We start from the raw sequence: 22,094 nt of genomic DNA on the forward strand, positions 1-22,094 counted from the left end.
ATGCCCCTAACTAGCAATCGAGAATACGTTGCAAAAAATCCCTTGGATTTCCCGACTATTCGCAATCTGGCCACACTCGTCATTAGTCATTTTTTACACAATAAACGTAAATTAAGCGAATTTGCAAGCGCTATTCGGAAGTTTTTAGTCCAATAGAAGAGATATAATCAGCCCAAAAGAGATTTGGAGCAAAGCGAAAAAGTCTACGCAGGAGGAGTAACACCAAAGCGTGCTTTCAGTCGCCGTGACGCACCGAAAATCGATTGGAGAGGAAAAACAATAGGGAAACCAGACAAAGATCAACTGATTTGGATTTATTGACCCCGGGGCAGCGCAAATTATTGGCAGATAGCTGAGCGAGCGGTTTGGTCATAAAGATGGGAATCTTTGGGCAGTCGTCGCCATTCGACGCCGACGTGGGTGAGTTCCATCTACCGATAAGCTGTTGGGTTGGCCCATTGGACAAGCCACGGTTCCAATTGGACTGAGCCACAGACCAATGCGTTGCATAGTTTTTTTATTCTTATCTGCGGTCTAAACACCCGCACACCACCCCATTTTCCCCTGTTTTCCCAATGAACCCGATGCCCAATTGAGCAGACAACAAAGAAAGTCATGTGAGATGCTGTGCGCAGCTCTGCGTCGTTCGTTGAACTTCTTATTGGAGTTGTTAGATGGCAGTCGCTGACCTTGAGTGACGTAGCACCCGCAGCCCCTCACACCCCCTCCGCAAACACAGCCAACCCCCTCCCCTCCATCCCCTAATGCAATTTAGTTAGTTTCCGATTGTATTGATTTTCTTTAGCAGCAATCAGTTTTCAAAGAGTCTTATCTTTGTTTTGCTGTGACTCAGAATATAAATTTCTATTTGACTGATAAGCTAATGCGGTTCATGTCTTTCTTGTTTTATAGAAAAGGCCACCAGCGAGACTAATACCAACGACAACTGGTCTCTGATTCTGGATGTGTGCGACAAGGTAACGACCAATCCCCGCCTGGCCAAAGATTGCCTGAAGGCGGTGATGCGTCGCATGGGCCACACCGATCCTCATGTGGTGATGCAGGCGATTACGCTGCTGGACGCCTTGTCCAACAACTGCGGAAAACCGCTCCATTTGGAGGTGGCTTCACGGGATTTCGAGACCGAGTTCCGCCGCCTGTTGGCCAAAGCACAGCCAAAGGTTTCACTGGTGAGTACTAACAGTCTAAACTCACTTACTTCCTTTCTAAAGCCAATTGTGATTCACAGAAAATGCGCCAAGTGCTGAAGAACTGGGCTGAAAACGACTACAAGAACGATCGAGAGCTCGACTTGATACCCGCACTGTATGCCAAGCTGCGCCAAGAGGGATATGATTTCAAGAATCTTGGTGATAAGACCAGCAAGACTGTTGCCGAGAAGGCCGCCGCTCTGCCCAAAGATCCGAATGTGGTTAGCAGCCAGCAGGAGGAGGACGACATCGCCAAGGCCATCGAATTGTCGTTGAAGGAGAACAAGGGCAGTCCAAAGACTGGGGGTGGAGCAAGTACCGGCACCGCCAGTGCCTATCCCTCATTGTATCCATCCTTCGCTGGAACCGGTTCTAGTGCTCCGAGCGCCGAGGCCAGTTCCGCACCAGCGCCAGAGCCGAGAAAGGTTCGAGCTCTGTACGATTTCGAAGCTGCCGAGGAGAACGAATTGACCTTCTTTGCCGGCGAGATCATTCATGTGCTGGATGATAGCGATCCAAACTGGTGGAAGGGATACAATCAGCGCGGCGAGGGTCTCTTCCCTTCGAACTTTGTCACTGCCGATCTGTCCGTCGATCCCGAGCGGCTGGACATCAATCAGCAGCATAAGTCGGCCGCCGCCGCCGGGCAACGAGAGTTGGATTCCGCTGCGGCACTGCAGCAAAAGACTGAAGCGGCAGCAGCTGCCGCCGCAGCTCAGCCCGTGGAGATCGACGAGTCAAAGATCGACCGGCTGCTGCATCTGCTGCACGAGGCGAATCCCGAAGATCCCTCGCAGGACAGCGACGAAATGCTGCAGCTGGAGCAGGAGGTGCATCAGATGGGTCCGCTGATCGATGCCGAGCTGGAACGCGTCGACCGCAAGCACGCTCAACTGACGCAGCTGTCCAGCGACCTCGTGGACGCCATTAATCTGTACCATACCTTGATGCGGGATGACCGGGCTGCGGCTGGACATTTTGCCGCCGCTGCTGGCGGCTTTATGCCTGGACTGGCTGGTTTTCCGGGTGCCGCTCTGTACGGTGCTCCAGGCTATCCTGCAGCGGGGGGATTCCCACCGGCCCAGAACTATCCGGGCATGCACTCGATGCCATATGGTCCCGTACCAAATCCTCCCACTTCTGCTCCATCGCAGGCCCCTGGAGCTCCTGGTGGCTATCTGGGTCAACCGCAGGGACAGGTGCCACTGCCCTATCAGAACGGACATGCCGCACAGATGAACTGTTAGTACAAAGGATGAAAATAATTATTAAATTTACGTATAATAACCTTTTCAATTGTCTTTCTAGCGCTGCCAGCCCATTTGACTCAACCAACTGGCACTGCACCCATGCCCCAGCCCATCTACACTCAGCCCACTCCCGTGACCACCCAACAGCAGCAACAGCAGCCACTTCCACAGCACCCTCAGCAGCCGCCACAGCAGCAAGCCCAGCAGCCCCCACAGCATCCCCAGAACAGCTACCACATCGACCCCCAGTCGCAGTACGCCCAAGTTCCGCCCGCAGTCACACAAATCCAGCAGCCGCAGCAGCCACCGGCTACGCACGCTTACATGTCGCCGCAGCATCAGCAGGCACCGCCGCCACAGGGATACCAGCCAGGACCAAATCTGTATGCACCAAACGGATCGCCGGCCGTCGTCAACCCGCAGAGCTACATGTCCCCACAGCAGCAGCAGCAACAGCAGCACCCACCACCACACGATCAGTTCAGTCAGCTGCACCAGCAGATGGCCATGTCCATGGCTGGCGGACCGCCAGTTGGGGCGCCCGGCTATCACATGCAGAACGATGCTGTCAAGAACAACATTCCTATCTACCAGCAGCAGCGGTAAGACCGCTGCACTAAAACAGAGACCTTCACTTGGTTCGCTTCAAATTGCCCAAAACAACTTTGAACTTTGTCTGCATTCTGACAAAAGGATGTCATCGAGTATGTTAGTTTCGGATAACTTGCCGAGGAACGGAAGTTGTCAAATCTCTGCTATGTACATTTTGAGAAGAGCAATTGTCAGTGAACCAAAAATGTCGACTATCTTTAAAATAACGAGAGAAGCCAAATTAATTTCAAGTATACCCTTATGATTTTTCGTTTTTTACGTTAATATTTTGGCCAACGAAATGATATATTTTTCTGGAAGTAAGGCAATACCAGTCGAAAAAGATATATATACCATATAATTAATCTGTATTCAACGCCACGTATAACTTTGTATTTAGTGAAGGGGAGATAACTATTATGTATTATGTTTATTGTACGGATTATGATAAATCTAACGAAACGAATCACATTCATTAAAATCATAAAAATATACTAAGTAAACAATGTCTTTGAAAATTGCAAGTCAAACGCTTGTAGCTTTTTTTCAGCACTAGCAATCTGTTTTGATTAATTCCCAAATGTTTTTGAAATCAAATGAAGTTTTTAGAAACTTTTTGAGTGAATGTATTTTTGCTCCAGATGTTGACTAGTCAAAAACGCTGCTTACTGATTACTTATTTATTTCTCACTTGAATCTTTTGTTTATTTTAATGATATTTATTTAACTTTTCTTAACGATGCAATAAAACATGAAAGCAAAATTCTTTGTGTAGGCTTTAGAATGAGTAATCTGCATTGCATTATAAATTGAAACAATTCAGCACGAGTTTTGGATTCGCACCTCTTTTAAACTTAACGTGCTTAGCTCCATCCCCTTTTCGGGGGAAACCCCCCTCCGCCACTGTCAGTGCGCTTTTCCGATGAGATTCCAATATATTCAGACAAGCTTTGCCACATGCCACTGTCTCGCAATCCGGCAAACATGCAACAATTCAGCAAATTTCCATCCGGCATTCGGTGGCACAAATATCCTCTGAAATAAACTGTCAAAACGGGGCAGACAGACAGACAGTCTCTGAGCCTGGTAAATAGAAAATGCCAATGAATGCGGAGTGTCACCTGGAGTGAACGGAACGAGCCAGGAGACGGGCGAGAGCAGGCTATGCAAATATTTGCTGATTGTTGATTTCTATGGGCGGGCAGGTGGGCGGTGGGCGGTGGGTGGTGTTGTCTAGCTGCAAAAATGTCAACAAATGCATGGGTATTTTTTAAATTAATTGATTTTGCTGGCCTTGCACGCTTACATCGAATGGGCTGGTCTGGGCTGTGGGTAAGGGGAAATTGGGCTGGGGTCGTGGGAAAATCCTGCCCAGCCGAACACCTGATCCTTGTTCGTCCTGTGCCCTTGGGCCGTGCAATTGTGTGCTGTTGTGTTGCCTTTGTGGAGCAGTTTCCGTTTGGTTCGTCGTCAACTTTGATGGCATTTTGCTCAGTTTCGTTCTCGATTTGATTATTCCGCCGGGTGATTTGCATTTTGTGCCGCTGCATCTGTATCCTTCAAGTCGGATGGCATTAATCAGAAACAACTGAACTGGCTCAAGGACGACCCTTCAACCCACCCAACGCCTCTCGTGCTTCCTTCTTTACTTTTTTTTTTTTGTAACACTTGGCAATAAAATCAAATGATGCGGGCATCGTAAAGCTTCGCGCCTCTCGCGTTTTCTATGTCGTAAAAGTCGACACGTTACCATTATTGCGTTATGTATCGCATTGCCATTTTTGTCCCTTGGCTGCAAATCCCCGGCTCCATGTGCCATGTGCCTTGCGTAATGGAGGATGGACCACGGCCACGAATCCTCCACTGTTGGCTTCCTGGCCTGCGGATTGTGGCCTTTAAAGCGGCATAAATGATTCCCTTTTTTGCAGCTCTTCATTCACCGATGCGAATGCCTCAAAATATTTACCCGCGCTGAAAATCTAATAAAATAAAATTGTTGGAAAAAATCCGGCCAGAAAATGGGGTAAAGAAAAAATATTTATGGCCATTTGCTTTTGATATTTATTCAATGGTCTATTGTTTGCCGATAAGCTGTGAATAGTTTTTTGTTTTGTTCGGTTTATTTTTTTATTATTTTTTTTTTTTGCTTTTTGTTGGTCGTTGGCTAGTCAACAGTTAGTTAGGTTGGGAAATCCAAGAGGAAAAATGAAAGATGCTCGTTCAGCGAGGTCCTAAATTCCTGAATAGTTAATACTGAACGATGGTTAAATTCCCAAAACATATTTAAAAATGTAGAAAAATATAGATTTATTTGTGGTTATAATACAAGAGATTTAAAATTAAATCTAATATTAAATGCAAATAGTTAAATGTAATGTTACACTTGCTTATGTGCTTTTAAAGATATTGAATTTTCCGCATGCATGTTTTTCAGCCTCATGTTGTTTGCGTTAAATAAATACCAAAGTAATTTTACAACGTCAACATTTTTGTGCCACTTGAAAAATTGTGCGGAGCATTTGAAACCATTTCCCCAATAACTGGCCACAATCGCAATTTTCCCAGCATATGCAAGTGGCACGCTGACTGACTGGGAAAACTATTTATTATTTGCACACTTTCCACAAGGTCACGCTGCATGCCATCCCAGCTCCTCGCTTTTCCTCGAATTGTTTCAAGGAAGCTTACTTTCAAATCTAACAGTCATGAGCTAGCAAAGTTTTTCAAAGAGAAAACTTGTTTTTTGCATGGAAATTGGCTGGGAAAACGGCACACAACACACAAAATATGCAGCTTAATTGGCTTTGTATCGCCACTTTAGAAGGCTTTGAGGACTTTCTACATTTATTTATTTTGATTCATTGTAAAGTTGAATTTTTTCAATTCATAAACTTAATGCAATGGGGGAATGTCTAAGCTAAGTGCGCAATTTCTGGGAAAACAGGATGAAAAGCGCTGGGAAAATGCCTAAACGAGGCACGCGTATACATTTGCATACTCTTTGTTCTGCCTTTGCCAGCCATGTTTAATTTTCCCTTTTTTCGCCTTTTGTTAGAACACAACACTCACTGGTTTTCCATCGCATTCCATGTGCCTTCGCTTACCTTGGATTCCCAGTTTATCATGCATTAATTAACGATTCCATTCAACTGCCATCATCGCAGCCCCTTGAGTCGTGCGAACGGCGAGCACACAAACTTCAGCGAACAGTTTGCACTGCATTTGGATAAGTTGTACTTGAGCACACTACAAATATCCAGGAGTGGGGATACAATGCTCGTTGGAGCCCAGTGATGCCAAGGACACCAGTTCGTTCTGGACACCCAAAGTCATCCATCCTGAAAACATATCTAATAGATTTATTATCTTGCTTTTATTGTGAGTTTTGCTATACATATGTTAACAGATGTATCTACATATCTACATAAGTATCTACATATGCATTTACATGAGCATCTACATAAGTATCTACATATGTATCTACATAAACATCTACACAACCAAGAAACTTAATGATTGCTGTTTAATGCATATTATAGTTAACTAAATAATGTAATGGCCACTTAAAACTAAAAAATAAAAATGTACATAAAAAAGAAAATATCTTCAAAAATCAAATTAATACGAACATATATTTTTCGAATAAATTCCAGCTAAGAAATCGTGCTTTTTTGAGTTGGCATGCAAATGCGAAAGTTAACTAGTACTCTGCAAAGTGGTCATCACTGGTGGGCGTTCGCATTGGTGGGCGGGGCTGTAGGTCGTGCTGTTTCTAAATCACAAACACTGGCACACACTCGTTCACACAGCTGCATATTGACTTTCGCTGAAGTTGAGCGCGTGATTGAGCCAATGAGTGATTGGAGAGCTGTGAATGATTGAAAGCCTTTGTCTGAGTGTAATTTAATTAAACAAATCAAAGTTGTGCGCCAGTTGGGAGGCGGTCCCGTGCCATCCGAGTGTTTTTCTGTTAATTGAAAATACGTTCAACGAACGCGAACAAATATGCCGACAGCTGTGGGGAAGGGGTGGGGTTTGTGGGTGGTTTTCGTGGCATTAAATAATTAAGGGGGAAATTCGCGTACTCGCTCGCGTTGCCCATTTTCCCACTGCCGCCTTTTAGGCGCTTTATTATTTCACTTTTTTTTCGTGAATTTGTGTTTTGTAATTGTGTTTGTTATCGCGTTCTATTTGTGTTTAATTATGTGCACCACCACCTCGTCCAAATGTTATAAATATATAAAATCAAATACTTATGCATGAGGTGTTTTTCTTTGCATCCGGTGTGCGGTGCACATTACCAAAATGAAACATTTCGAAATGTAACCATTTGCTGTATAAGCACTTTGCTTTATTATGGTAAACATTTGAATGGTTTGGTTTTCAGGACGTATGTATTTTTGTGTTGATTGACTGACAAGCTACAATTGTGAATATTCAAAGCTTTTACTTTCGTGATGAGGAAGAAAACGAAGAAAAGCCAAACGGACGGACAGATAGATAAACGGACGGACATGACAGGATACTAATACGGCTAATGATCATGATCGATAATCTGCTTCCTCTAATAGTTACATACATTTAAAAGTGGCTAGTCTACCCTTTAAATCTAGGAGTTTTCCTGCTAACACATTTCCCGAACACACGATAACTTGGCTTAGATGCATCCCAGCTACTTGCAGCTGCCGCTGACACATTTCCGAACTCACAGTAACACACAGAGGGCCGTCATTAGGAAAGTGATGGAACAAAAGATTCCGTTGAGCCTGGAATAGTGGGTCCTTGCTCGTGCCGCCTTATTGGAAACTTATTCGCCGGCAGGACTGCAATTAACAGGACAAGGAAGGCGACAGCCAGCTCAGTTTGATGCACGAGGCGATGGGCGATGGCGACAAAGTGGATTTAATGCCGAAAGGGTCCGAGGCAAGTAAGTTTTATGCAAATTGCATGTTGCACATACCCAGTGGATGGGGGTGGGCGCAAGAAAGATAAATTACTTTTAAAGTGCGCAGAGCCAGAAATGCTCTACTCAGTGCTCCTGGTAGTGCACACATATGTATATATATGTATATATCTACTTCTTCGGCCCGAAATGCAAATGGGTTTTCCCTGCACTCGTACTGCCTGATGATGACTTTCTGATTTGCTTGGGCCGAAACAAGTTTGCCATGTGCAAGTTCCTAGATCGTTTTGCCTTTTGGGCTTTTCTCTTTGGCAGCTTGTATATTATTTGTTAATTGATATGTCGCAAAAAGTTTGCATCCTGTGCTATAAAACTTTGTAATGCCCAAATCATTGTAAATCTCCGAAAAATGGGTTCGTTGTCTTGGCCACCCATGAAAAATCGGAACTCACTTTAATGGCTATCCGTTCTCCTTAAAGAAATCCCTCTGTATACATATGGTCGAAGAGCAGGAATAATTAAATTGTAAAACATGGAGAAACCAAAGAATTTATTGGACTGAACGAACTGGAATTCCAGGTTTGCGTCGACCTCAGCAAAAAGCATGGAAATAGTGCCAGAAGTGGCAAAAATTCAGGGTAGCACAGGTGCACCAGCCGGCCAAAGTTGGGCTCTGTTTAACTATTTTCTATTCATTTATGCATTTTGCTAATAAAAATTTCATTTTTGCTTAACTAAGTGAAACGAAAAGGTTAAAAGCAGAGCAAGGAACTCTGGCGAACAATGAAGGATTTTATCTTGGCCGACTGTTGTTTGGTCAAGCCTTTGCCGCCAGTACAGTGCTCCCTGGCTACGTTGGCCCAGTTCTCCCAACTCGCCATTCAGTTCGTATAGATTGTAAAATCAGTTGGCGTATAATTTCGTTTTGCCATCGCCCTCTAAAAAATTACTTGCACTGTACTTCCGCTTTTGTGCCCGTTGTCTTGTTGCCTAGATAACATTTCCGTCATTCCCCTTTGTGTTGCTCCTTTTTCGGTTCCTGTTTGTTTGCAAACATTTTTTAAATTGTTTGCTGTAATTTGTTTCCGGACCCAGACAGCAACAAAAACCCAAAAAAAAAAGAACGGAAAAATACAACAAAAAATAGGCAAATGGACCATTTTTCGAGCTGTGTTGCCATAGTGGGCGTTTCTTCTTTTGGGCCAACAAACGTAGTAACAGCAGTCGCTTTGTATTTTTTTCGATTAAAAAATTATAATTTCAATGCTTGTCTGCCGTTTGGCTCAGCACGTTTGCTACTTTCTTTTAACTTGATTTTTGTGCTGCCAAATGGCGGCGACAGCTGCGGGTATACTATGTCCTATAAATCCAATTAATTGGGAAACCCCCAGGAATATGGGCATCGCCACTATCCCAAAGTTCGGCAGCACGTTCCCATGACTTTTATTAGTTTCACCTTTTTTTCGCCGAGAATTTATGGCGATTTTTGTATATCTATGCAAATGTTTTACAGCCGTGTGTGTGTGTGTGTTGGGTATAAAAATATTTTATTGTTTACTTGGCGTTTTGCTGTCCAATTATTAACAATTACACAGTTTTAAAGTTCGAATTTCAAATGGTGCTATAAGAACTGGGTAAAAGATACAATTAGGGAAATTTTAGCCAACTAAATGAGTTTTTTTTTTAATTATATTGAGTAAATTACATATCAATTACAGCATTTATTTAGTTTTTATTCGGACAGCAATTTAATTGGTTAAAATCCTGTTTACCTTTCTCTACATTCGTTTGCATTGTAAAAGTGCCGGTGTGCGTCATCTGTTGATTAAATTATATACGTATGTACATATCTATTTGTAAGCAAACACTGACGTCATTCGCATTCTAATTCCGAACGAAATGAAAATATTTAAATAAAAAATAAACTTTGCCACGTGCTGCACTCGAATGCAATCGCAAGTCACGTACCATGCTGACTCAAAGTTTGCAACGCAAATAGTGAAAGTGGTGCGAAATCTAAAATTAAATAAAGCTCGTAATTTGACAAATGTTATTAATAAGATAGCTTCCCCGGCGTTTCAGATACTTTTGTTACGTTACAATCGAGCAAAGCTGAAAAATGAAATTCGAACAGCACGTAGAAATGTTTGAACTTTTGTGGCGATTTCAGTTCAAAACCAAATTTGCTGCAGTTCGGACGCAAAGTTTTTAGACTTACTTCAAAGGATATATTAATATATATTTATAAAATGAGTAACCTGGCATCAATACTGCTCCTCCTGCTCATCATCTGTATCCAACGTTCGCGACAGCAATCCTGGACGGATAATGGGATTTACGTTCCCGGTTCGGAGGACGACCTGGACTGGACGGGCGCCAACTGGCAGCTGGTCGTCCGCTTTCTGATGCAACGCCAGCAGCTGCGTTTCTGCATCGCACTGGCCAGATTCGATGAGCAATTGGTGCCCGGCACAGCCTGCCAGGCTCTTTTGGCCAACGGCCCGCTTATGGCCAACTGCGATATTGGCAACATCGAGGATCTGACCATGACCTTGCGCTACGCCTTCGGCGAAATTCTGCTGGACACGAGTCGAAAGTGCCGTCCTGGCCTGGAGCTATTCGGAGTTCGCTGCAGGCGGAGGGCATAACTGCGGGAAAGACTTTAGCAAATATTTTAACTTTAATTTTAAAAATTTTAACATAGTTTTAAAAATGCCAAAATGCAGGAATAATATACATATATTTGAAAAATTGTTCTAGTAACCCTTTTCCCTGCAAAAGTTTTCTTAGTTCCTTCGAATTTTGTGGCACTCAAATACTTTGGATAACTGCTATTATTTCTAATTAACATTGATGTATATCTGTTTGCAGATTCAACACTAAGCCAAGTGAAGCCAGAAATAACTGCATTAGTTTGTCACTAATAAATTAGTAACTAATGGAAAATCGTAACATTTTTGCTAGCTGCTGAAACTACTAATTGTTCCCATTTCCAAATCGTCTCCTAAGTGCATTGCTAATTCACTTTATCGAGCAATTTTTCATCGTCTGCCCCGTGCTGTCCCTTGTCATTTCAATATGTCAATAAAAATCAGAAAGTAACACTCCCCCCTTACCGACCATCCCCCCTGATTCGTTTCCATTGGAAACTGGGTGAAGGACTGAGTCCGAGTGGCGAGTCCTTGCCGAGTGCAGTGCCTCCCTGACAAATGACGATTATAATTTGTAAAATGCGCCCATCTTGTTGCTCCCCTCAGATGCTCAGAGGTCCCCAGATCCCCAGATCCTTGTCGCACCCCCGATATGTTCGACTTGTGGCCTAGATGTTGCTGTCCGTCCATTTTCGCCCCATTCCCAGGCATTTCCACTCTCGGATTCAGTTTAGTTCATCGCAATTGTTGTTGCAATTAGCAGAAGCGATGGGCGGGCATTTTCCGGGCGGTAATATAAGCACAACTGATGGTATGAATGGGCAAAATTGCACAGCGCAAATGGCCGATGGTCGTGGGTGGATAAAGTCGTACGACTATTGTTGCATTTGGCAATTACCGGCAAATGTTTAGCAGCAAGCTGTATTTTCCATGCAGAGTTTTCCAATTTCAATCGGAGCTGTGATATCTTTTTCAATCGATTTGCAAGACATCTTTGAATGGAAAAAACTGTGGCACACTCCCATGCGGAGCTGTCAATACAATAGACGCCTTCCAAATCAGTTTTCGCAATGAAATTGATGGAATTTGTGCATCGAGTGTGCAAGCTGCAGAAGTGCATTTTAGTCTATCATTATACGGGCCAACAAAATGTTTATCTAGCCGAAAAGAAATGGGTTAGAAAAATTAAACGATTAGATCTAGAAACATCAAATTTAAAAAAAATAAATATTCAACAAATTATTTTAATATATATTTGAATATCAGAACATATCAGCACAAGAAATATGTGAATATGTGAATATGAATTTAAACAAGTTTGAAATTGAGTTTCATTTGCTTTTTTAGCGACTGTTGTTCAAGCGTTTATCTGCCACTTTCAAGGACTCTTCAAGCTGCTCCCCAAATTATGGACAACTTTTCTACGGCATGGCCAAAGCTAAATGTAAATTAATGAATTGTTTAAAGTGCTTAAAATATTTACGCTCAAAGCAAGTGGATGAGCACTGCCACGCCTCCTTCCTAGCGCCCCCCCTTCGCGGACTAGCTTCAATCCAGGATGCTGTGAGCGTGGGCCGCTGACCAATGAATATGCAAACGATCCGCCACCCACGGACACTCCTCCCACCAAGTTCGTTATAACGCAGCATAAGGTCAAGGAGGAAAGGCTGCAGAGAAGTGGTGGGCGAAGAAAGTACACTGGTCTACACAGTTTGTAGGTCTAGATATTATAAACGCATCACTTGTTTTTTATATTAAAGAATAAATAAATAAAATATAATATAAATAAATATACATTAAATATACAACTTTAGCCTAATAAATGTTTGACAAAAAGTAAAGCAATATATAATTTTTTACCAAGCAAGATCCTTGTTCGCTTCGTACCACGGTGCGTATACGCGTTGGTGTCGAACGGTCATTAAGGCAGCGAACTGAGAGCTGAGCCCGCTGTTTACGCAGCGAGGAGGAGGAGCAGCCATGGGTAAAAACAAGAGGACGACAGTGGCAACAGTCTGTCTTGTGACTTCTGGTGCCACCCGTGATTTCCCACCCACCCAGTGTCCTGCCGAGCGCTGTGCTCCTTCGTTCCACCCATGGCTTTTGCAACTGACGACTGACTGTTAATGCGGAGCCCCTCGTTCCGTAAAATATGCATAAACAAATGAAACGAACTGACTTTGCCACTTGCTCAGTGCCACTGCAGCGTTTGCGACGTTTGAGGCGCTGCAGCCTTCTGTCCTTTTCGTCCTGCCGCTCGCTCGGTTCAGCTGGAGTAATTAAATTTCGCTGGAAATTCCTTGCATTTCCTTCTCTGATTTCGCCTGAGCTCGCCGAACTCGCGGATTCCTCCGCGCTATTTGCACTGAAAAAGTGAAAAATCTATTAATGCAACGCGACTGGTAATAATTTATGCAGCAGTAAGCAGATAGCTGAAAGCTGAGGTTCATTTTGATAAGGCGGAAGTGCCCGTAAATCACTTGGCTGGGAGCATGGGGTCAAATGACTTCGACGGTCGATTGGCAAATGAGATCGAACAAGATTGCAATCACTGCCCGGACTCCCGACTGCATCCTTTGAATCCCACCCGGCGGAGGGAACGATACAAACTGGCACCAAGCTGATTGCATTGTCGTGTGGACCCAGGAATGAGCGACATGGGAAGACAAAGGAATCGACCCAGAAAGGTTCAATATTAAAGGGCCACATGAAAATACTTATGGAAAAACTGGAACGCTTGTTGTCTAATTTCACCCGACCAAAATGGTGGAAAGAAATTCATACTTTTTTAGGTGTTTTTTTAGGTATTGTATTACATCATATACTAGTAAATCATTAGTACTAACAGTATATGAAAAACGTATTTCTAATAAACCTAATTTAATAGCTTATTAATATACATTAAAGTTTTTTTCTCTTATTCGTTGTAATTCAATTATTTAGAATGCAGTACAGTATTTATGTTTAATGTTGTTGCATTAATGGTGCTAATTGATATGCAATTATAGTTAATTACGTTTAAATGAATTATTCGGTGTTCTTTTTTTTGAGGTTACCTTTAGTTTTTTCCTGTACACCCATTTTAATCGCCTTGAGGCATCGCAATCGACTGTTATGTCGGGTGGCTGGTGGCATGTGGCAAGGATGTGCGGCAAGGGTGTGTGGGCCTGTGTGTGTGTGTGTGCGATCCATTCGGGCTCTTCAAGGCTCATTTATGGCCAGCATCGTTGGTCACTTTTTATGCATTTTCCCACGCTGTTTACTTTGTATACAAACGAGTGGCACTTACTTATTTTGTGCCACATAATGAGCGCTCCTGATGGTCGCTTATAAATTATAAAGCATTCCAACTCACACACACACACGCTGTCGTCCAATAAACTTACCGCTCACACCCACCCAATTTGATTTGTATGGCTTTTCAATTTGTGCTCTGGTGCTCTTTAGTTTCATACCACTCCTCCGCTGGCTGGGCGGTCGTATTTCCTTTTTGCTGCATTTGCCATTGTATAAATTTTTGGTATTTGCGCCAATTTCATTCCAAATTGAGCGCTGCCCACAGTCGTTTATTTTTAATGCACCCAGGCCATCCAAACATCCAAGCATCCCCAACCCAAGCCAAACTCAACCGAAACGGAACGAGGCAAGGCAATATGGACATGGGCTGCTTCTCGCAAGGATGCGGACCAGGTGGGGAATGGGCAATGGGGCTGGTGTGCACCACATCAGAAGTTGATTTTTTTCCACTTTCAGCTCGGCTTGCCTTTATTTCCCAATTCCCATTTTTCTATTGTGGTCTAGCTGAGGGATTTCGGCTTTACTTGTTTGTATGTCTGCTTTTGGGAACGGAACACGTGTTGATTTGCCGTACCATAATACTTCACCAAGTTCTAGCCTTAAATACAGCACATATTCTGCAACTGCAACTCAATATCAATTTTCGGTTTTATTTTAAATCCATTGTGGAAAATTACGATCCCCAAAAGTGCACTGATGAGAGCATCCAAATTGCGTTGCTCCGCCCACATGGAATCCCATTTTTTCCCAATTTGGTCCTTTGTATTATTTGCAGTGTGCATTTTGGACATTGTGTCCTGCCGGATGCCAAACACTCGCTGCACAGCAGGACACTCAGGCGAATTGCAGTGGCAGGAACTGGATTGGAGGTGGGGTTGGCATCCCTGCAAGCAGTCGGATTAGTTGGGCCAAAACGCAGCCGAAGGCGAAGGAGGGCCCCAAGTGCGCTCAAGATTTATGGCTCATGGTTCTCTGCTTTTGCGGTTGTGCGGGGATGAGCGGAGGGGGTCGGGGGTATGACCAACTACTTGGGAGCTGTGGAGCCATCAAATACAATCAAATTGATTGCCTTTTTTTGTATGCCAGCGCCGGCAGCAGGCAGCGCTGACCTATAATGCGATTTTGATTTTTTATTAATTTCTTAATTTGCAATTAGTTAATGACTGGCCGGGAGGCAAGTCGCTGAACCAACCCCCACCTCCCCCATGATGAACAACAAAAAGGGCGCAAAGGTCGTGTATGTACATATGTATGCATGTGCCACACATACAGCGAATTTCGAATGTGGAACGGGCCCAAATAAATAACAAAATGGCGTTCTTCAATATCCGGCGAGCGGAAATTTCAATAAGGCAGCCAAGGGAGGCTCCTTGGCCGTAATCAGGATATGAGCTCAAATGACTGGGCGAAAAAATGTGTGCGGCAATCAAACCTCGTGTATGTGGGCCGTACGGGAGGCGTGGCAAGTTTTGAATTAGTTGCGCCGAGAAATTCTGCATAAATCATTTCCTGTTTGTGTCAAAGGAACAAAAAAAAAGAAACAACAAAAAATCGAAAAGTAAAAAAAAAAATGAAGACTGAAGATAAAAGCCTTGCAAAGACAACGACGACGGAATGGAATAAAAAATGAAAAGCGAAGGAAGCTACAAAATGACATGACAAAGTCAAAGCGACGAACAAAAATAAGGGCAAGACAAAGCAAACAGCAACAATAACATTAAATTAGCATTTTTTATTACTTGTAGTTTTCGTTGCCCTTTTGTACATTCCTTTGTGTGTGTTTTTTTATTCCGTTTCATTGCCAGCTATTTGCATAAGTTGACACAAGCAGCTACTAAGTAATATTGCGCATTCGACATGTTGGCCAGCGGCTTTAACTGGAAACTGGAAACTGCGACAGTACAAGCGCCTTTATAATCAAATTAAATATTTGTTCGGACTTGCATGTTAGCCTGTGTACTTCTTACATTATGTAAAATCTTTAACTTTAAATTCAAATTCGAAATTTAAAGACAGCAGCTCGTGCCTTTGTATATATATTCAAAATAAGTAACCACTACCATTTAAAGTAATTGCAAATTGAATTGCCCGAAAACGAAACGGAAAAGTGCAGCTCTTCGATTTTCCATCTTCGGTAAAACGTAAATGTTCCCTGTTGTGCGATAGTTTAACTGTTATGGCTACTGCCTTCCTACCCTTCATTCAGATGTCTGCTGAAATATGTATGAAATCTTACACATTTATTACAAAAGAGCGGAGAAAACAAAAGGCAAACCAACCGAAGGAGCCGGGCACATCTGCATGGATTTCCACAGCTCCCCGATCCGCTGCTCCACTGGTCCACGTATAAATTTTATGTACACTTACTTACTTCTGCAAACAATGAAGGCTCCGTGACGTGACTTAGTCCTGGGGCTGGTCAGCTGGAACCGGGGAGTCCTGGACGAGTCCGGCTCGTCTGCCATTGTCCACAGCTCCTTGCCGCCCATCCGCCTTCCGTTTCTGGGTCGTTGGCTGCCAAGTGCAACGATTTCGGTTTCCATTGGCATTATGTAGTTTAAGATTTCACCCGAATGGGCATGCATATGTGTACTCCGTGTATTTACATACATATACATATATATGTATGTAAAGTGAGGCATGTCCTGCGGCCAAAAGAAATTGTAAACATCAAGGCATCTTTGTGTTCTTGTGTTGCTGCTGTCACAGGATAGTCATCTTTTGGGATAATCGAAAACTTTGGTGACTTTTCAATAACCTTTTGCAGTTCAGAGGTTCTCACTGAAAGGGTGACAAAATGTCCAGGCATGTGGAAATCCCTCAAATGGGAACTATAGTAATTCAAAGTTAATAAATACAGCTGAGTACCGCTTAGTTAATTGAAATTTCATCCTTAAATATCCATTAATGCCTACACCAATCTTAAGTATAATTCTGTGGTAATTGGACAGTATATAATAATTTACCTTACCGTCTCTGCGTAATTCACTTCGGCTTATTAATTAAATCGCATCAAATGGGCTCATCACTCATCGCACCCGGCCATTAGGTGGCTTTAAGTCGCAAATAAGCTTTAAGTAGCCACTCGTTCGGGTCCCCACTGTGCCCCAGCCCAGCTCCCCCATTGAGCACCCGATCCATCTGACACTGTGTCCTGGTACCGCCCCTAACAACATTGTCAACATCGAACAAATCGCTGCCATCAGTTCTGGGCACATTGTTTAAAGAACATTTTAAAATTCAGCAGGAGCAGCGGACCGCTTATGTACATGTCCTGTTTGCCTTCGCTCTGTATATTATTTCATACGCACGCTTCTTAAGCATGGCAATAAATTTTCGTGCGAAATTTTCATATGCGTCGCCGTCAGCCCAAAGGGGCCGCAGCCACGCCCTCATCCTGACCCCATCCGCCCATCCTGCCATCCTCCCACAGGATGTCCGCACATCACGCGTCCTTGCGGCTTCACTGGGACAACGTGGCATTCTTGAAGGCGCTGCTGTTTGGGTTGCGTGCTCGCTTGTTTCGCTTTTTGTAATTTTCAATTTAAGCAGCACAACGTGTTGCTCACCCAACTTGCCACATTGCCACATGGCTACACTTAAGTAAATAAACATCACATTCATGGGTCTAATTCGTGGATCAGTGGGGTTAAGTCTTGGTTTTCTACCCCTAGATCATTATTAATCAAGTTGGAAGTAATATATAATTTAGCAAATATTTAGAGAAAATTCAAATATATTAGACAGCAGATTTCTGAGTATACTATGCCCCGTTTTTACCACTCCACGACCATTTTGGGCAGCCATTTAGTGACAAATTAAGTGCCGTCGTATGCGTGTTAATTTCGCAACTCTTAGCAAATGACGCATACGACACGTGTGCCCGTGGGCCCAGCTTAGTTGCAATTTATTTGGCGTTACGGGCTACAAATTGATTATTTTGTTCTCGGACTTTATGATCCCTATTACCGACCCATCAAGTGCCGATTTACGAGCTCGGCAATCGCATTCTCGCCTCGCATTTTATGCGACAGAGAGTGAATTTATCGCCCCTTTCCGCGATGACCTTAAAAAGCACACAATGTACATAGTTGCCGCACGCTGTGCCCTTTATGATTGCCACGAAATCGCATTATGACTTAATTTTTATGCCGCCGCGTTCATAACCTTTATGTAGTGTTAAAAGTACTCACAGCACTGCCATTCCACGGACCACATTAAATATTTAATTATCCGCAATGATCTGCAGACGCAACTTGTTGCCGACCACGTCGTACCTGTCACCTGCCAGCCCGCAAAATTGCCACCTGCCAGCCTTGCACTTCTCATTGTCACTTGTCTTGACCATCTGGCCTGGGTGGTTGGTTGGTTCATTGGGGCACAGGGGTCTGTGCCACGCCGTTTTATGCCCCATGCCCGAAAATTGCTGCCACACTTGCCGGCTGCAAAGTGCAGCTGCTGCTGCTCGTATTGAGCCATTAACGAAATCCCAGCAGCAACAAATTGCTCTTCAACCGGCAACCAAAGATGGTTTCAATGAAGGTCGAAAGTGAATAGGGGTCTGCTATTAATTGTTCTTTGGATACCATTTGGGATTTTTTCAAGCAACACTCTTACTTGGAATGTTTCGAGATACTCGACTATTGGGTGTAATGCCAATACCTTTAGATACTTATATCTTATGGCATTGACCCCAAATAACTTCTTTTTGCATCCACATGCTGCATCCACATGATGGCTGTGCTGCGCAATTACGCAAATTAGCTAAGTGAAATTCAATACACTTGGCCAGACCTTGTAATGGAGGTGATTCGAGGAGGGAAGGGTTAAGGAGGCTAAGGAGGCATTCGGGCGCACATTATCATTCCCAGCCTGAGCACATGTAATTGCCATTAAATTGATGTGATTGAATAAGCCGCACAAAGGGTTTTCTTGTGCAACAGCAGCAGGGGGCTGAGAATATGCAAGAAAATTATAATTTAGCACCTCCGAATTAAATACAATGTTTGACAAAAAATGTATAAAAAAAAGGATTGCTTAGATAATATATTTAGTTTCTTTACACAAAGAATCCCTGCAAACAAATAGTGTGTTCAATTTACTATTTACTTACATTATATTTGCTTTATTCTGGCCACCTTTTTTGTTGCCATTTATTTGATTTATGTGTGTAGCGGCTGTAACCGGCGTGTTTTTCCATTTTCCCCATTGTTATTACATGGCACAAATTTTATTATCTCCAACCTTATCGGACTGACCGTATTTTATGCCTGTGGGTTGGCATTTCTTCGGTGTGCCAAATGTGTTTGTTTGGCCAGCAAATTGAAAACAAATTGTACTACACGAATTTAAGCAATCATTTGATTTTTGTAACTTATATTTGTATGAGTAGCATTGAAGTATTCGTCAATTATCAACGGAAAAATCGGTTGCCTGGTAATTAAAAAATATATATGAGTATAGCGGATCAAATAATGGTTGATGTGCCATAGTCCCTTTTATGTTCTCAAGTTACAAACCCATGGCTTCGAGGCGAAAGCCTTAAAAAAGGCAACGTTGATGGCTATAAGAAAAGAAAGTTTAACACTTGCTCATACTTCTGTTTATTCAAGGTTGGCTTAGGAACGCAAACAAAAAAAGGTGACCGTCATTTGTTTTCTTGACACTTTTGAAGGCTGCTCAACAAGAGGCGGCTTAGTCTTCTTTTTTTCGTTCTTTCTTTTTCCTAAAGGGTTTTGTGCCAGTTTAAACATTTTCTTATACTCTTCGCATTTTTGCATAATGCTATTTTCTTGGGCGACCAAAAGGGTTTTGTCACTAAATAAGTCGCAAGTTGATATTAATAACATCTCATTATCGCATCGTTCTAATTTTCAGCGCTCAGATGAAATATGTTCGCATCGTCAATTTATCATAATGAAGACAAACGATGCGAAAGGATGACCTTCAAAAAATTATTATCCAAGTTTTTAAGTTGTGGCACTTGTAATTGATGAGCTCAACATTTCCAGATTGGCTGGAAAGCGATTAGCGCATAATAACTGACTAAGTTTATGCCACCGAAGGAGTGTTAAAATGTGCTTTAAAAATAGGTAGAAAATTTTGAAAAAATATGAAATACATCCGACATTTTGCGAACCTTCACAAATGCTTTGTTAGTGCGAATTTTCCAATTGACTGGGATGAAAGGCAATCAGAGTCACAGCGGTACAGACCCAAAGTGTCTTATTCTCGGTTCACTGGCCAGAATGGTCGAGATGATTGACTTCATGCAAATGCTCTTGTTAAGACCCATGTCTGGTTGGGAAATTTGCATTTGGCTTGTTTGACCAGTCTGGCTGGCACGGGAATAAAATTGAAATTGTTACCTCGTCGTCGAACGCTTCAATTTAATTAATTAGAGTACAGACTGGGCCCAGAAGTCTGCTTTTCTACAAATATACCTCCACTTCCTTCTCAATTCTCCGACTATTAATGTTTAACCAAAGCAAAGTAACAACAAATATGCAATTGCATCCTTACACATGTAAGCGCAGCCCATTTTGTGGTCTCTTTGGCAATTAAAGTTACAGTTTGTTAACAAATTGTCTTGGCTTGGTTTAACTTTATCCAAGTAGAATTATTTTCTTTAGTTTCTAAACATGTTGGGTGTTTTATGTAAAGTCAATATAACAAATGCAATTTTTTTTTTGAGATTTTGCAGCTGTAGTTTACTTAAATAAATTCAGTAATTCATTGCACAGGAAATTCCATAAATTTTCCCGCTTCAGCTTTATCGATCTCTGCAGCGCGTTGACACCGCCAGACGCTCGGCATTATTGAATTTATGCACTTAACGATAGAGTCAGCAGAGTGTAGCTGCTGCCGCAGAGGAAGCTGTTTCCGCGACGGCAGTGGCAACAGTGCGTATACGCAATTAAATTTGCAGTGTCTTCTGGCTCGCATTGGATTGTCGTCTGTGCGCGAGTGCATAAAGAATTACCGGAAATGAGATTGTTGCGGCTTTAATTTCGCCCAAATGATTTAAGATCTCCAGCGGAATGTGTGAATGGATTTCGCGTGGCATCGAACGGGTACTGCATTATCCAAAAGTAACACATATTTTACTGATTATTGGGTACATATGGCAAAGCTGGAGAATATAAATACATATTTACATAGCCCTTGCATTTTCGTATCATTTAAATCGAACTGAAATTTTCAAGATACACATATGCAGAAGTACAACGAATGTAATGGGTAAGTACATATCTTCACATTGAGGCGGCTGCTGCCGATTCCTCATTAGCCACCGTGATGGCCTTTTCAATGACTCCCTTCAGCTTCCTGATGTCCGCGTCCAGGTAAATAAGGCGCTCGTACGTGGCAGCCAGCTTGTTGATAATGCCACCGAGATGATTCCTCAGGATTTCCTGCAGCTCGTCCTCGTTGGGGGCAACGAACGGCTGGCCCCGCAAATTGCACTGGAACTCGTCCTCGGCCAGCGCCTCTGCCAAATTATCCTCGGTGTCGTCCTGCTGCTTGCGCAATCGGCTCAATTCGTGATCCAAATCAGATCGCTCCATGGCCATGGCCTCAAAGTCGGCCATCTTTTGATTCAGTTCCGGATGGAGTACCACGCCCGGATTGATTAAGCGACCAAAGCCCTTTGCCGATCTGGACATTGCTGCACAGTTGAAGTGGAGTTTTTGGTTTTCTAGGTGGAGCAGTATTTGATTTCACTTAGCAGTAAATTTGTTGCTTAAATCCGAACAGTTTCTAGCTACCTACTTATGATTGGTAAATATGTGTTGCTGGCGTCCACTGAAAAACAAAAGACTGTAGTTGAAAAGAGCATAGATCATTACATTCTAAAATTGTTTAAGGATAATAGCAGGAGCATTGTAAACTATCATACCAATTAGTTCTTTTTCGTATTATCTCAATATGTTTTAAATCAAAAAGATAGTTTGTTGAAATGTAAAATTTCCAAGGGTAAACGGCACAAAAGTAATAATAAGTTTATTTTTGTCCCTTCTGCATTCATATGCTAATCAAAATTTGGCAATCAGGAGGAGCTTTCTAAAAGAAAACCTTGCCATGCATTTAAATAACAATAAGCGCGGTCCCTTTTGAGGTTCACGTGTATATTTGAAGTGGAGAATATTAGGGAATATATACAACTCAGGGCGCGTGTCCTAATTAATAAGAC

General features: G+C 42.8%; 3 protein-coding genes and 1 pseudogene across 3 annotated transcripts; 2 read left to right on the forward strand and 2 right to left on the reverse strand.

The window, feature by feature from the left end:
* Positions 1-26: 26 nt before the first annotated feature.
* LOC6731902 (signal transducing adapter molecule 1) lies at positions 27-3,555 on the forward strand. Its single transcript, XM_002079001.4, has 4 exons — positions 27-420; positions 913-1,190; positions 1,250-2,453; positions 2,520-3,555. Exons 1-4 carry the CDS (start codon positions 378-380, stop codon positions 3,065-3,067), a joined length of 2,073 nt encoding a protein of 690 aa, XP_002079037.1. The 5' UTR covers positions 27-377; the 3' UTR covers positions 3,068-3,555.
* LOC27208140 lies at positions 3,340-4,736 on the reverse strand (annotated as a pseudogene).
* Positions 4,737-10,038: 5,302 nt separating this feature from the next.
* Positions 10,039-12,308, forward strand: LOC6731903. The gene is made up of 2 exons (XM_002079002.4): positions 10,039-10,620; positions 11,954-12,308. The coding sequence occupies exon 1, from the start codon at positions 10,205-10,207 to the stop codon at positions 10,601-10,603; it is 399 nt and encodes a 132-aa protein (XP_002079038.1). The 5' UTR covers positions 10,039-10,204; the 3' UTR covers positions 10,604-10,620; positions 11,954-12,308.
* Positions 12,309-20,611: 8,303 nt separating this feature from the next.
* LOC6731905 lies at positions 20,612-21,599 on the reverse strand. Its single transcript, XM_016178454.3, has one exon. It carries the CDS (start codon positions 21,565-21,567, stop codon positions 21,157-21,159), a length of 411 nt encoding a protein of 136 aa, XP_016024569.1. The 5' UTR covers positions 21,568-21,599; the 3' UTR covers positions 20,612-21,156.
* Positions 21,600-22,094: the final 495 nt, after the last annotated feature.

Source organism: Drosophila simulans, chromosome 2L (assembly GCF_016746395.2).
Source record: "Drosophila simulans strain w501 chromosome 2L, Prin_Dsim_3.1, whole genome shotgun sequence".
Lineage (NCBI taxonomy): Eukaryota > Metazoa > Arthropoda > Insecta > Diptera > Drosophilidae > Drosophila > Drosophila simulans.